This window comes from Mchenga conophoros, linkage group LG15 (genome assembly GCF_057382185.1).
Source record: "Mchenga conophoros isolate Kocher_MC1m ecotype Shallow Benthic linkage group LG15, M_conophoros_male_GT1.1, whole genome shotgun sequence".
Classification (NCBI taxonomy): domain Eukaryota; kingdom Metazoa; phylum Chordata; class Actinopteri; order Cichliformes; family Cichlidae; genus Mchenga; species Mchenga conophoros.
Genome location: NC_140540.1, coordinates 19,732,876 through 19,748,529, shown reverse-complemented (window position 1 = coordinate 19,748,529; position 15,654 = coordinate 19,732,876). Strand labels below are relative to the sequence as shown.

The window sequence follows — 15,654 nt, the reverse complement described above, 5'->3', positions numbered from 1 at the left end:
AAAAAAAGAAAGAAAGTGGAACATTATAGATCAAATATATCAGCTCAGCATATTTCAGTTCAATATCTCAGTCTTTGTGAAGCTTATAATACTAAACTTACTCAGTTTGTTCGGACTTTCAGCATTTTTTTAATGACAAAACGAACATGAGTCCTCACAAAATGCAGCAGCGTTCATGTTCATTGTAATCTGTTTGCACCGTTTAGTCGTTGACTCTGTTACTGTTTGACTAAAAATGCATAACTGACAAATGTTGTTGAATTCAAAATGTTAAAGAAGCTTATCATACAGTGATAACTACTACTGTATCATCTTATGAAACCAATACAGAGGGGAAAAAATCAAGTACAAGCGGTTAAAAGTATGGCAATCATTAACATTTTCCATGTTCAGCCCAATTTTGTCTACATGAGATTTCTCATTTCCAGATGTCATGACAACGTGACAGCTCACACGCTTGCACAACTCCATCTAATCTAAAGTTCAAGGTATCATAGACAAGTCTGGTTTGGTACGCTCGCTGCCATTCAGCTCTACAACTGGTGACTGATTCGCTTGCCTGCAAGAAGAGCTGTTACACTCAAAGGTAAGCTACAGAATGACCTATTTAAAAATCCTCCTCATTTACAAGGCATTTATTTTTAATTATAAACTGTAAACAGGGTAAACTTTTAATTAATATATTGGAATAAGATTCAAATAATGTCATGTTCTCATTATTAAGGTATCTTAAGATGCATCTTGTCATGTGTTGACTGATGAGCACTGATTATTATTAGGGAGTGTATGTTAGTGAGACAAAATGACACACTATACATAATCTGTGACAGTAAACATCTGATTAACTACATTTTTCTGTATTTTCTCAGATTGGATAAATCAGTGATATGCAGTTATTATGCTGTTAATGCACTAAAGGGCTTTTCTTTCATATGATAAAAATATAGTGAAAGCCATATACAAACATCCGTTGCTTGTACATTCTTGTTTAAAATCCAATCAAATATATTTATTCCACAGCTCCTACTTTAACTTCTAAACAGTTATTGGGGATAGTAGTACATGTGATTGTCTTAGAAGCAGGGCAGACTTTCTGCTGCTTCTGGTGATGTTTAACAATTTCCACTGATTGATTATAACAAACTACAAGTTAATAATTTAAATAATAAGATACTTCAATCTATAAGTTTGAAAGACTCAAAATTTGAGGCCAGTTTAGTCATTTGACTCTAAAATTTAAGTTTAATTCAGGGTTTTGTCTCAGTTAGATATAATTTGAATATAGTGTACTGCATATGCAACAGCTAAATAAACAAACTATGATCTCCTCAGCAAAACATTTATTTTCTAAATGATCTGCCGAAGGCTAGATTTGATGAAACTTTGAATTTATTCACATCTTATCAGTCATTAAGGATCTTTATTTGTTTTCAGAAACCATGGGTGAGTGGGGATTTCTGTCTTCGCTGCTGAATAAGGTCCAGTCCCACTCCACGGTCATCGGGAAGGTCTGGCTCAGCGTGCTTTTCATCTTCAGGATCATGATCCTTGGAGCTGGAGCAGAGAAGGTCCGCTTCTACTTTTTCATCTTTTGAGGGAAAGAATTATACATAACTCACATGCCTTAGGTACTTTTGTGAGTTTTGGCCTTTCAGATTAAAAACAAACAAACAAACAAACAAACAAACAAAAAAAACGCCCTCTGGTGGGTATAACAAAAGTCCACATAAAAACAGTGTTGAAACTAAAATTCAAATAATGCTTTGATAGAGTAAATTTTCTTCACAAACAGTGGATTACAGTGGATATGAGAATTACACGTTTTTCTCAATATAAATTTGCTAGGTTGCACTGACAGTGAAAAAACACTGGTTTGGTACATTGAAGTTTTATTATTAAAGTTGATCTTACTATAGATATATAGCCTAATTCTATTTTATAGCCTGGTCATTGTACAGAGTAACACTTTACAAAATATGTAAAATATACAATATATTTTTGGTTTGTTGTCTTAAAAGTGTAAACGCAAGGCAGTGGTCTGCAATAATTTGATTATTTCAATAGTTAAGATGAGAATTTTTCAAATTAACTTCATAATTGTTAAATATATTATAGTCTTTATATGTACATATGCATACTGAACAAGTTAAATGCACTTAGAAAATTTGGTTAAGCTAAGAAAATTTCCAAATCAATTATTTTAACCTAAGTTGTACCAGGTCTGTGACTCTTTGCATCTACCAGTCTGCACTGTTCATACTCAGGCAAATCAAGTGTACCAGTTATTCAATTAAAAAAGCACAGATAACTCTGTAAAACGAGTTCATTTATAAAACTAGTATGAAAGTTAAGTTAAATCAGCTTGCTTACTATATGTTAGGACATTGATTTTGCACTTCAGTGTATAGGATTTGTGCTGCTGTGTGACTAAATGTAATACCTTAATTTATTTTTATTTTTTTTAATAATAATAATAAACACTGTCATCTGAACATTGCAGGTTTGGGGTGATGAACAGTCCAAGATGGTTTGTAACACCAAACAGCCTGGTTGCAAGAACGTGTGCTATGACCACGCCTTCCCAATCTCACATATACGATTCTGGGTCCTGCAGATCATCTTCGTCTCGACACCGACACTGATCTACCTCGGTCATGTCATGCATGTCATCCACAAAGAGAAAAAGCTGAGAGAATATATACAGACCCACTCTAGCAGTGAAATAACAAAAGCTCCAAAGTATACAAACGAGAAAGGAAAGGTGCAGATTAAAGGTAATCTGCTGGGAAACTACATGGTCTCCATAGTGTTCAGGATCCTCCTGGAGATAGCATTTATTGTGGGGCAGTATTATCTGTATGGGTTCGTCATGGACCCACTAATTGAATGCTCCCGAGCCCCATGTCCCTACACTGTTGAGTGCTACATGTCTCGACCCACTGAGAAGACCATCTTCATCATGTTCATGATGGTAGCATCCTGCCTGTCACTTGTGCTCAACGTGGTTGAGATCTTCTACCTGCTGTGTTGTCGCTCATCCAGACGAAAGGCCAAAACAGTGCCGATGACCGCCATTCCCCTTCACCCCCGTTTCACCAGTGACACCATGTTGAAAAATCAGAAACTTAGCCTCAATGATGTCAGTAACAGCACAGCCTGAGAAGTGCGGCTTTGATCCAATGTGCAGTATTTGAACAGTTAACTAGGGCAAATAACAAAGAGGCTAATAGGGATACATTGCAAGAAGCTTTGGCACACATTTGTAAAAGGGAAAACAAACGTCTTTCACAGCTATTTATTTTAAATGCTTGAAATTCATGCAATAAACTCACACATCTGAAACATCTAAAACAATCTGATGTTTGGTATATTGTCACTGGAGTAAACTGTTTTTGTCTCTTTTTAACTTACTTTTGGTTTTGTACATAATATTACAGGTGCATGTTTTGGTGTTAGTTGAAAAGTCTGATGTGTGGCCTTTGACTACATGGGCTAAATATCTAAAGACTAGATTTCTGAACCCACTGCTGATATGTTTTAACTGCTGCAGTTTGCATTTACTAAAAGCCATTTTGTAGAGCTAAGAAGGTATGACTGTTAGCACTACTTTGCTTTATAAATGTCTTTTTTCTTTGTTTCTCTGATGTACTGATGATTTTACAGACATGGATGTTTTGGAAATGTACATTTATGTCATTTAAAATGGTTTGCTTTGATGTTTATATATTAATATATGTGACTTCATGTGGCTTGTCTTTGTACCTCGTGTAATCTTAATAAATATTATTGAGAAAAAAATATTTTTTATGTTTTGAATTTTGTTTTAAAATTCTGTTTATGTTTAATTATCTTTGTATTGGAAACTCTTTCATTTGATTTATTATAAATGACTCACTGAGAAGAAGTAAAACATCAAGGACAAATTTCAGATCTGTGAGGAGAAATAAATACCAATACTCAGATGTAGACTATTAGAACAAATTAAAAGTAGTATGTGATTATGAAGTTCTGTAACTTTACAAAGATGATGCAAATGACTGTTGCAGCTCTGTGGTTCTTTTTTTTGTCCATGTGGATTAGATGAATAAAGCATGCACATGATTTAACTTTGCAAATCTTAAAATCAATGCATAGCAGCTAAAGGAGTAAAGATACAGCAGTTTGTCGACGTTTTTGCCACAACTTTTTTTAAAATTGTTATTCTTTACTTTATTTGAAATTATGAAAGTTAACAGTCAGTCATTCCAGTTCAGTTTGTACAGTAGACATACAAGGCAAATAAGTGTAACAATAAGCAGTATGTGGAAAATAAGATGGGTAAATAGATAAAGGAAATTTAAAAAAAAAAAGAAATTTTTGGCCACAACTTATAAAGCCCAGCTTTTAAAGCTTGTTCCCACTGCCCCCGAGTGGTCAACAACACACAACAGGTTTAATGGACACATGAAGCGTTTGAATAGCCCCCAAAACAACTTCATGAGGTTGAGGAAAGACATGATTCATAAGGATGCAGGAAAAGAAAAGTACTCAACTAACCAACTATACTTACACAGGCCTTCTTAATGATGAGAATTGTTGCTGTGGGCCTACTGTGTTGAAAAGAGGTGGACTAGGAAAAGCACTACTTAGATAAGTCATGCTGTGTGTTCTTACTGTGTTATTTTATATGAGCCACATAAAAGAGAACCACGGGTGAAAAATATCATTGTGTTACCTAGGCAATCCTCAATTAAAATCACCATACAGCTTGTTTTATAAGAAATAAACATTTTTCACAATGAGGTAAGTTGACTACCCTGTCCACTAATGTTCTTTATCTTCCTCTTTATGTTATCCAGTGCAACTTGTGCCTTTATGCTATGTTATGCTAATCCCTGTTGATCATTTTAATATAGCTAGTAATTTACAAAGCTCTTATGTATTGGCCCTGTATGTATGGCTGGCAACCTAATACATATATATGTATCAGGTTGCCAGATATATATATATATATATATTTATTTACACGTACACTAGAACACTAGATGGCGCTATTAGCCCTTAAATCTGAGCAGTGGTGCCGTGTGGATTTTATGGTGACGCCCACTCAGCGACGCCGGCTTCCTCTTTCTCACAATAACAACAGCTGGCCCCAGTTAAAGATGGCCGTCGCAACCGTGGCGGGGCTCGATGCCCACAGGATGGAGGAGAAGAAGTTGGAGTACTTCTCCTCCATCAACTCCATGGCAAAGAAAATAATGCAGGAGAGGGAGAAAATCAAAGCCAAGCACGGCTCGTCCTGGGAGAAAATGACGCCGCAAGAGCAGGACAACGCCATCGACAACTGGATGATGGATCCTCATATCCGAGCCCGATACGCTATGCACAGAGTTGAGCGTGAAGAAGTGGTCTGTTACCCTAAAATGCTCATTCAAACGGGTCAGAAGATAGTTCACTTCGGAGAAGAGGTACTTAAAAGACATTAGAGTTTGGATTTTGTGTGTTTAAGGTGTGTTTTAGGGCGAGGATAGCCCGCTAACAAGAAAAGCCTGCTAACGAGAGCCACGTAGCCTCGAAAATATGTTGGTAAACGTCACTGTGGCGAGACGGCTGGCGACAAATATGGTGTTGTGTCACTGTATAATGAATAGAAATATTTAAGAGTGAAACATTTTATATTTTAAAGGGTTTAAAATGACATTGGCTTTATCTTTATATATGGTAAGAGCCACTGTATTTATGCGAGTTTCATTATTAATGTAATCGTTGATTTGTAAAAGATAAATGCAGAAAAAAAGTAGTTTGCAAAGACAGTTCGCCTTTTATGCGCTTTAAATACTTGTAACTAATAACATATTTACTGTTTTATAATAGTAAGCATCAAAACATACACATCAGCTCACAGCAACACTTTTTTTAAATGATATCAAGGCTGCTATGAGCAGATTTTGACAAGTGTTTAACTCCTAAGAAAAACTGGCAGGTAGGAAGTATCATTTGTTGCCTTTTAACCGATAAACCAGTGTATCAAAAGGAAGTCTTACAATAGACAAGGTATTTGTTGGCGCTAGATTATAGAAAATACACACATCATATGTTACTTTAGCCACCTAACCTAGTATAAATACCCTTAAATACGGGCAGTGAGCACAATGACTGTGTAAGCTGAAACTAATCACAGCATGTGTTTGTGTTTAGGATATCACCTGGCAGGATGAGCATTCTGCACCTTTTTCGTGGGAAACAAAGGTAAAAATAAATTAACAGGAATGTCTGTTTTCTGGATACATAAAGTATATCCTCCCTTACATGTCATTCGCATCTTTCAGAGTCAGATGGATTTCAGCTTGACATCAGGCCCTGTAGACCAGGGGATCTCATCATCCTCTCAGTCTGACTCAAAAGCGGCGAAGGTTACTCATTCCGGTCAGATTGGCAAGAGTGCAGCAGGAACAAAGGTATGGTGGGGCCTCATGTTTGAAGCAGAGATTCAGCATGCACATTTGGAAGGGAAGTGTTTGCTGTTGTAATAGGACTGTAAAATGAGTGAAACATTTGCAGTAGTCGAGCATAAAGTGGATGTGGTGATGTTTGTTTAATTTTGTGTAAAAATGGCAGAAATGTTAACTGTATATATTTTTTTGTATTTCTTACGGTTAATGCCTGACTACTGGTATTGTGATTTTTTTTCACAGAACAATTGCTTGTTGTAGCCACAAAAAAAGTTTTCAGATACATTTATTTCTGAAAAACCTTCACCTTTGCTCACATTTTTAAAAAGAGCTAAGTAGATCACCTAAAATAGGTTTTAGGAATTTTACCCGAGAAGCCTCGCTTCATAGTATCTTAAGAATGCAGGACTGTGTGCATAACTGTTTCTGTGTGGTTGGGAAGGTGTCGGTCAGCGAGGGCCGGAGACCAGAAGAGGAGTCATCTTTCTGGAAGATCAGTGCTGAGAGGTCCAGGCTGGAGGGTGAGCAAGCTGACTTCCAGTCCCTGACCCCCAGCCAGATCAAGTCCATAGAGAAAGGAGAGAAACCCCTCCCATCCTACCTCCGACAGGTACGCATGTAAAAATACCATCACATCCTATTTACTGATTACAATCTGAAGGTTGCAACTTCTTCAAAAAAAGTTATGGATGATGCCGAATTCTCAGGCAAAAACATTTGTTATGATCTGTAAAGTTTCTGATAAATAACAGATGGAAAGTTCCAGCCTTAACATGTGTTATCAGACTGTGTCTTAAAATAGAACCTAGCCTGAAACTGCAATATCTGGCATCAGTGACGCCTCCACGAGTAGAAGCAGATGGCAAATGTAAACAAGCTACAGTTTAAGAAGGAGAGAAAAGAAAATGTAAAATTGATGCCAGGTTTGTTTCTGAACGTTATCCTTCAATGCTGCTTTCTTTACATTTTCCCACAGGATAGCTCTGTCAGCGCCAAGGAGCCTGAAACTGCAGAGCACCATGCTCCAGCTCCCACTAGGTCCACCAAGCATAGAGCACCCAAGCCTCCTGTGCCACCACCTCCTATCCCCACCGCTGTCAGCGCAACCCCGGCATCCATCTCCATTTCTCCAAACCCGCCCCCACCTATCAGCGTCCCATCTACAAATGCAGGCTGGGAGAGATCTCAGAGCACCCTGCCATCCGTCAGCAACACGGTCGATGAAATGTTCGCCTCCAACCTGGTGTCCAAGCCTTCAAATGTCTCGAAGGAGAAAGAGAAGGAGGAAGAGAGCTCAGCCAATATTGACGTCAGCCCCACTTTTACCCAGGTAAGTTCCTTTTTCAGAGACTGCAAGTACTAAGTACATTTGAATTAAGCATTTGCTTTGGATTTTATTAAACACTAGCTAAAGTTAAGAATAAAAGGCCCAGCTCTTTGAAGTACCTGCTGCTTGATGGTGACCGGGCATGAGATATGCTTTAAAAAGGTCATACCGTATGTGTTTATCCCAGTATTTACAGGCCCATGATAATATTGGTTCTTGACCTGGTCCAAGCTTTCTAAAGGTCGGGTTTACATTTATAGTTTAGAAAACTTTTTTTTTTTTTTTTTTTTTTAAAACGTAATTTAAAAAAATGGTTATGTTTTTAGTTTTGCTTCATTATTGTTTGTACTGACACAGAGAAACTAAGTTTTACATTAAAGGGAGGACTCAGTGTTATTGATAAGGATGAAACCTAATATTGGATATTAACAGCAAACCTTGACATTTTGTGTCATAACGTTGGAGCTGAGAGTTAACATGTAGTTGCTACATTTTCATTTTGTTGGTGTTGGACATAGTGGCTAAAGTCTATTACTGACCCGTGTTTCTGTATTAAGGCTTCAGACTGATGTGTTACAGGATCAACGCAGATGCCACAATGACAGTGTACGACTTATTCTGCCAAGAGACATCACTGGTCTTTCAAACCTGGCCTTTCTCCAACACGACCACCTTTGTTTCCTTTGTAACAGAAGACTAATATGTTATTTATGGTCTTGTGTTGGAACCTAATCACATAGCACTTTAGCTGCTTGACAATGCAGTTTGCAAGAAAGCCAAAAATGCAAAGCCCAGTGACAGTAATGAAGAGTGCAGGTAGAATACTGAATGGCTTGAACAGGACAGAGATGATTAAAAAATATGATAGACAAACTGTCACAAACTGGCTTAATTACATGAGGCAAACACAAACCCTAAAGAGGGCTGATGCTATGTGCAATTAAAGAAAGAGTCCCAAGCTTTAATAGCCCATATGAGGTCCATGTCACCTGACAAGCCTCCCGTGTCAGCCAGTCTTTAGCAAGAGTAGGACAGTGGGAGGGGCATTACCAAGCAAGGTCTTTGTCTTTTATGACTTCTTCGTTGGTAGCCCAATAATAGCACAAACGCAGTCTGTACAGTGTCTTCTGCCTCACTGCTATTTATCAGGATCTCTCTGTTTCTCTCCTTTCAGTTTAATACAAGCAGCAACATCCTGAAGACCGGATTCGACTTCCTAGACAACTGGTAAACCACAGCAGGACCCAGTCACTGCTCTGAATGAGTCATCCTCATCATAACTTTAAAGAAGGACCACACTACCATGACCACAGACATCCACGTCTAGATTTAGGAGACACCATTTTTTAAAAATAACCACATTATGTTCTTGTAATCGTCTTCAGTGGGTAGTTAAGACATTATCTCACTGCTCCTTTCCTGGTGGATTTTCCCCCCTCTCCTTTCTCAGAATAGGATCGAGTCCATAGAATTGCCAAACACTTCCACATTTACCACTTGATATGAAGTCTGCTGGAAATCCACTCAGAGAAAAATTGAAATCAATAAGTTTATCGATCTGATGTACACGCTGGTCACATAATCCTGCTGCATGCAGTAACCTGATGATTCTGTTGCGTACGTGTGCTGTGAATGCACAGTTGATTTCACACGTAGCTCCTAGACACGAGTTTATCAAATGAACAGTTTTATTCGTCAACATGGAACAAAACACTAAACCCATATCCAGGTTTAAGTTAATATTTTTTGTTATTCTTTATTGCTCATGTTCTTTTTATTTATGCTTATATATTCCTGTAAACCTAAGAAATTTAGAGTAGTGCGTGATGTTGCAGTCCTGACCCACACAGTGCAATTACTACAGTAAAAATCTTGGGATTTTACCGTTACATCTCTTATTATTGCAGAATGTATTTAAAGCTCTTATACATACATAGAAATAGATGGTTGGTTTAAATGTAGCTAAATAGAAACCGCAGCATTGTTCTGTTTGGTATTTGGAAAAAAACACACAGGAGGGAAGAACTGGGAAGTGCTCAGACTTAGTCATGGAAAAGTCATGGGCTGTATGTCCGGGCTGCTATGGGAACCAGTTACAGATGTCCTGCATGGATTCAGCTACTTGGAAACACTTTCACACCTCCCAGCTTTCACCTTTGACCTCAAAATAATGCTGAACAAATCTAGTGTGCATAGTGTGAAATGATTCACACTCAACTATTGTGTCGTAGGTAAATGGGCAGGCTTATAGTGTTTGGTGGCACTTGTGTCAGATCTACATGTAATGCTTAGTTTTCTATATTTATCTGCTCATTGTATCTTCTGTTACACACATGCATCACATTCATGCATTTTGGGGTCACAGTTTGGAAGGAAATAAACAAATTGTACTTAAACCTGGCTATTATCTTTTTCATTCTATCACAAATGCCTCCATGACACCCAAAAATATATTTTCCTCAAATAGTAAAGACCATGATGATGAAAGTTTCCATGTGGAGGAAAAGGAAGGAGTCATTGCAGTAGCTTATGGTAGTAAAAACCTACAACAGAAAAAGTGGTGAAAAAGAACTCTGTGTTTCTCCATCTATGATTCCTAATCCATCATGTCATTAGGAAGGAGAGAGAAGGATGCTGCAGTTGAAGGAAGTTTTGTGCTGCTCTGATAAAACATCTCATCAGCCCCGTTTAGAATCATTAGACCTAAATCTACCATCTCCCTCCGGGGTGCAAAGCAACCACAATGCAGCGTGTATTTTAGGAAAGCAAGAGCGATATTCTGTTTCATGCATTATGTATGTTGTGAAGGGCTGGTGTAGGCATAGCTGCTCAGCTCTCTCGCACTGAGGTAAAGTAACATTTGTCAGTGTTGCTAGGGTTTGATGGACCTAAATTGTTTTTTTTTTTAACTTAAGTAAAGTCTGTACAGCAAATGTAAAGCTGCTTTCCTGTTTTAGTCCAATGGTCATCTAAAGCTTCATTAAGGCATATTTCTATAGATTTCAAAAATCTTTATATTAAGTGAACAGGCTGTTAGGCAAAAAAGCATGGTTATTATAGTTTACTTAAAATAAACTAATATTAGATGAGAAAAAGCCCCTGGTCCCCCTGGCTCTGTTGGGCCTCCTCCGGTGCATGGAGGGCCCTTGGGTCTTTAGGCCTGGGGCTCGGTCTGCCCTGGTGTAGTCAGCTGCTGGTGGAGCCTGCGGGCTCGTTGTTGCAGCCCCTTGTGGCTTCTGCACAGTGGCTGCTAGGTGACCCCCATCCGGGACACTCTTCAGCCCTTTTCTAGGTAGGTGGCACGATTGCCCCTGCGGTGGTCCTCCTTGGGCTCTTGTGCTCTGGGGGGCCTCTGGATATCTTGGGCCCATGTCTCCTCCATGCCTACTTCATGACCTGGAAGGCAGGGCTATGGCTCCCCATACCCACAATTAAATACTTACATGGAGAAACTTTATGAACATAACTGCGCTCACACACAGGTGTACAAACAGGTACTTACAGACACACATTATCTTGGTTGGCTGCTGCCTCTAAACATACAATCCTAATCAAAAGTTTAAGAGCCCTTGAAAAATGGCCAGAAATTATGTTTTGCATGATTGCATCTTAACAAGGTTCCAAGTAGAGCTTCAACATGCAACAAAAAGAAATGGGAGCGAGACAAAAGATTTTTGTTGAGCATGCAATTTATTGAAAACAACTCTTAAACTGAAACAGGCTGTTTTACAGCTGATCAAAAGTTCTGAACATGAACTCAGTAACAAGTAGCTCCACTGTTACTGCTGATGCGAGCATTTCCATAAGGTGAGTGGAAACATTTCACCAACTGGTGAAGACGGCTGCACAAAGGGCATCTACTGTCTGCAGCTGTTGTCCATTTTTGTGAACTTGTGAAGTTGTGTTGTTTTTCTCTCTCTCTCTCAGCAGGTGATCAAGCAGATTTTCAGTCTTTGCTCTCTATATTCCTCTTCTCCTCTATTTCCCCCCACAACCTTCACAATCTTCCCAACCTTTCGTTCTCTTTCCTGTCCTCCGGTCCTGTCCATTCTGACTGCAATAACTCAGGAAATAAATAAATAAATAAATAATAATAATGTTAATAATAAAGGTAGAATAAAATATGACAATCAAGTGGACCAGTATAGCAAAAGCTGTACAATCTACTTGGGAAAATAAATCTGTTGGGCATTTTTCTTGGCTTTTAGGCAATAATTCTGATTGCTAACAGTGCCAGACAGGACAGACCAAAAAGTAAATAAATAAAATAATAGCCATATGAACACAGAGGCCCAGATTTCCCTCACTCCAGCCACCTCTCCTCTCAGCTGAGAGATATGATCTCTCCAGCAAGTCCTGGGTCTGCTTACTGGTAGGACATGTCCAAAACATCTTGCCTTGGAGGCTTCCAGGAGGCATCCTAGTGAGATGCCTGAACCACCTCAGTTGTTGAATAGTATCTGAAATATACTACTATCCAAAAATAGTATCTGAAACTTTGAACTGTCAGGCCAAACCACAACAAACTGGTGGTTTGAATCCACCAGTCGGCTGGAACCTTTTTGTGGAGTCTGCATGTTGCCGATGTGCCTGTGTGGGTTCTGTCTCAGAACTCAGAAATTTCTCCCATGATCCAAAGCCAGGCATGTTTGATTGATTGGTGACTCTAAACAGGAGAAGTCTGGGATCAAACCACCAATCTTCCAAATGGTAGATAACACTCTCTACCACATGTGCAGAGCCAGAGATATTTTGCTTTTGCTTCGTCCTCCTAGTCAAAATTTGGCACCAGAATTACCCAGAATGCCGCTCGGCATCTAGCAGAGTTGAGCAAAACTGGGGAACATTCAGTCCCACTGAGTCAGGTGAAATCACTTGAGGCACTTTCAGTCTTTGCACAGCTCCCTGTGCAGTCATAAAAAAGCTGTATCAGCAGTAGTCGGCTACTCCCTCAGACTGGTTAGCAGATTTCAATCTGCACTTTTATGTTATCTATAATTAGACTACAATGAATGACTGAAGAACTAATTAATATTAAATGGTCAGAGTGATTCATAACTATCTTATATTGCTCATTTATCACATTATGTATTATGAGTGCTTGTGGACACTCTGGACTGAGGCACCTCTGTCCAGTCCGGCTGCCTCACTGAAGCACCACCCAGTGCTTCCAGACCCTGAATGGCTGCTTTGTGTTCAGGAAATGTTTGGGTGAAGATGTATTTTTTCATCAAAAATCTGGGTGAATGAAAATCATTGAATGGTATTAAAGTTACAACGAAAACAGAAACAGGACTCTTGTTGTGTAAAGTTTGTTACCTTATGTCTTATGAGCCAAAAGAAATAATCTAGTAACTGTTAGTGTTGTTCCTGACTGATGTTTTTTCCCTCCCAGGTCAAACATGACAGGGTTAGGTGGAAATTTGACTGAGTCATCCAGATATTTTACTGCTGATATACTCCATGATAAGTGAGCAATGTTTGCATTTCAGTCCTATTCTGCAGAACTGTTAGTACAGAGAATTATTTTGGTATTTTTGTTTGGCCTTTGAGAATATAGTAAAAACTTTTTAGTGACAATTTCCTCAAGCCCAAGTGTGTGCTTCAAAATCTTCCATGAGGCAAAAAGGAAGACATTTTTCTAATGATGCATTTGAATACATTGTGTTTTATTCAATGTTTCTATAAACCAGCGATAAGGAACCATGAGGTCAAAGCAAGGATTTTCTTGCTCTCATTTATTTTTCCAGACCATTGCTCCACTCAAAACTGAGGTCTGGAAACATGTCTGGAATCAGTTGTGTTACTGAAACAGCTGTGCATGTGCAGCTGTCCTGCCGACTCAGACCCGAATGTCCCTCACAGTCCCCGTCTGAGCTCCACCCAGTCTCCACATCGCAGAGCCTTTCCTCATTCGCTTCCCTGGAAATTCTGCTGGATTCTTGTGGCATTTTAACTGGCATACCTCCTGCTGCAGGCCCAAACATATGGACACACACATACGCACACATGGCCACTTACATAAGGTTTCTCTTCAGTGCCAGGTTCGTCATTATGTCACAATTTCCTAAACAAATTCACAAAATTATATTTCTATTACCACCAATGTATTTAATTATACTAGAAAACTGTCCAACTTTTATATTATACACATTCAGCCAAATTCATAAAAGGACTGTTTGTGTAGATATGATATATAGTATGACTTGCAAACTGTAAAACCCTTAGCTAAAAATAGTTAAGTCCATAAGAATTTTAAATGTGATACCATAATATCACTAAATCATGAAAACAGGTCTCAAATCAAGCACTCGAGACGTTATGTAATATTTTCAGCTTTAATTCAAGATGTTTGGCAAAAATCTTCCATTAGCTGTTTAATAGTTGCAACTATTTTTATGCATAGTCCCCTATTTTCAGAAGCTCAAAATTCATTGGCAGTCGACTGTGAGGTGATGTCTGTTCTCTCATTATTTTTAATTGAAAAAATTAAGGAGATAAAAGATCTGAAGTTTATTCCAAGTGCTGATCTAGCATGTGGTGGCTTTCCAGTGGACCACTGCATTTGAGGTCCAAAGAGATGTTGAAGTAAGTGAAGGGGCCATCATTAGGCTCACAAACCCAAATAAACCCAATGAGGGCATAGCAGGAACTTTAGGAGTGGCCTAATCAACAGTCTGATACGTCCTTAAAAAGAAGGAATGCAGTGGCCAGCTCAGCAACAACAAAAGGCCTGAAAGACCACGGAAGACAATTAAAGAATTCTTTGCTTAGTCAAGAAATTCCCTTCACATTATCTAACAAAGTCAGGAACACTTTTGGATGAGCTCAGAATATTATTGTCCAAGTCTACAATCAAGGGATGCCTTCGAGAATAAAAATACAAATTTACAACAAGGTGTAATCTGTCGATAAAACAAGAAGGCCAGGTTAAACTTTGTCAGAAAACATCTAACAGAGGCTGCACAGGTGTGGAAAATGTCTTTGGATCAATGAAACGAAGAAAAAGTTGTACCAGAATGATAACAGAAAAGCAACAGGATCTGAAGCATACCGCATTATCTGTCAAATATGGTGGAGGCGGCGTTATGTCATGTTCAAACATGACTGCCAGTGGAACCGGATCACTAGTGTTTGTAGGTGACTGCTTGAAGTTCGTCTGTCCATCCGTCCGTCCATCCGTCCGTCCATCCAGTTCAGGGTTGCAGGGGGGCCTTGGAGGTTATCCCAGCTGTCATATGGGAAAACCTGAGGTACACACAGGGCAAGTTGCCAGCCTATCACAGAGCCGCTGATAGAAGCAGCTGGGACTATAAGTGTTTGAGCCGATACGCTGCTCTGATTAAAAAAATGCTGCAAAACTGACCAAAAGCATCTTGCAAAAGCAACCCAAGAGTTTAAGTCAAAGAAAAGGGGTATTCATCAATTACCGAGTCAAGTCACCTGATCTCAACCCCATAAAGCACAGTTCAGTTGCGAAATACAGAAAGACCCACAAATGAGCAGCAGCTGAAGGTGGCTGCAGTAAAGTCCTAGAAGAGCATCTCAAGGATAGAAATGCAGCATTTGGGTAGTTGGTAGCTCAATTATTAGTATAGTCTGCAACCAGTTTCTTCCATTAATATGGAATTTCAGTCACTCAACAGTTTTGGGGCTCTATTTGTGTTTCTTTATCCTCCAAATGCTTTCAGTGCGTGACAAGTTTGGACAGCAGACATAACAGTTTTCATGATCTTTCCTGAAAGCTAACGATCATGTTGCTTGCAAACCTGCATATTTCATTTTCTGCATTAATGGAACTTCTGAACAGATGCAGATCTCCCGTGCCACGAGCATGCCGACAGCATCACAAATGCTCGATTTCAAACTGTGCGCCTCATCTTCAGTCCAAAGACA

The 15,654-nt window shown here is 39.0% G+C and overlaps 2 protein-coding genes across 2 annotated transcripts; both read left to right on the top strand.

Moving 5' to 3' along the window:
* Positions 1 to 436: 436 nt before the first annotated feature.
* On the top strand, positions 437 to 3,800 carry LOC146558223 (gap junction Cx32.2 protein-like). The gene is made up of 3 exons (XM_085246770.1): positions 437 to 586; positions 1,435 to 1,568; positions 2,501 to 3,800. Exons 2-3 carry the CDS (start codon positions 1,440 to 1,442, stop codon positions 3,158 to 3,160), a joined length of 789 nt encoding a protein of 262 aa, XP_085102896.1. The 5' UTR covers positions 437 to 586; positions 1,435 to 1,439; the 3' UTR covers positions 3,161 to 3,800.
* Positions 3,801 to 5,101: 1,301 nt separating this feature from the next.
* lg15h1orf198 (linkage group 15 C1orf198 homolog) lies at positions 5,102 to 10,154 on the top strand. Its single transcript, XM_085247569.1, has 6 exons — positions 5,102 to 5,447; positions 6,178 to 6,228; positions 6,309 to 6,437; positions 6,874 to 7,041; positions 7,408 to 7,761; positions 8,933 to 10,154. The coding sequence occupies exons 1-6, from the start codon at positions 5,142 to 5,144 to the stop codon at positions 8,987 to 8,989; spliced, it is 1,065 nt and encodes a 354-aa protein (XP_085103695.1). The 5' UTR covers positions 5,102 to 5,141; the 3' UTR covers positions 8,990 to 10,154.
* The last annotated feature ends 5,500 nt before the right edge of the window (positions 10,155 to 15,654 follow it).

Excerpts from the sequence above, each read along its gene's own strand:
- LOC146558223 (XM_085246770.1), top strand. The coding sequence starts at position 1,440 with ATGGGTGAGTGGGGATTTCTGTCTTCGCTGCTGAATAAGGTCCAGTCC. Across the intron at positions 1,569-2,500 it reads TTGGAGCTGGAGCAGAGAAG|GTTTGGGGTGATGAACAGTC; the intron begins GTCCGCTTCTAC and ends TGAACATTGCAG.
- lg15h1orf198 (XM_085247569.1), top strand. The coding sequence starts at position 5,142 with ATGGCCGTCGCAACCGTGGCGGGGCTCGATGCCCACAGGATGGAGGAG. Across the intron at positions 5,448-6,177 it reads TAGTTCACTTCGGAGAAGAG|GATATCACCTGGCAGGATGA; the intron begins GTACTTAAAAGA and ends GTTTGTGTTTAG. Across the intron at positions 7,042-7,407 it reads TCCCATCCTACCTCCGACAG|GATAGCTCTGTCAGCGCCAA; the intron begins GTACGCATGTAA and ends ATTTTCCCACAG.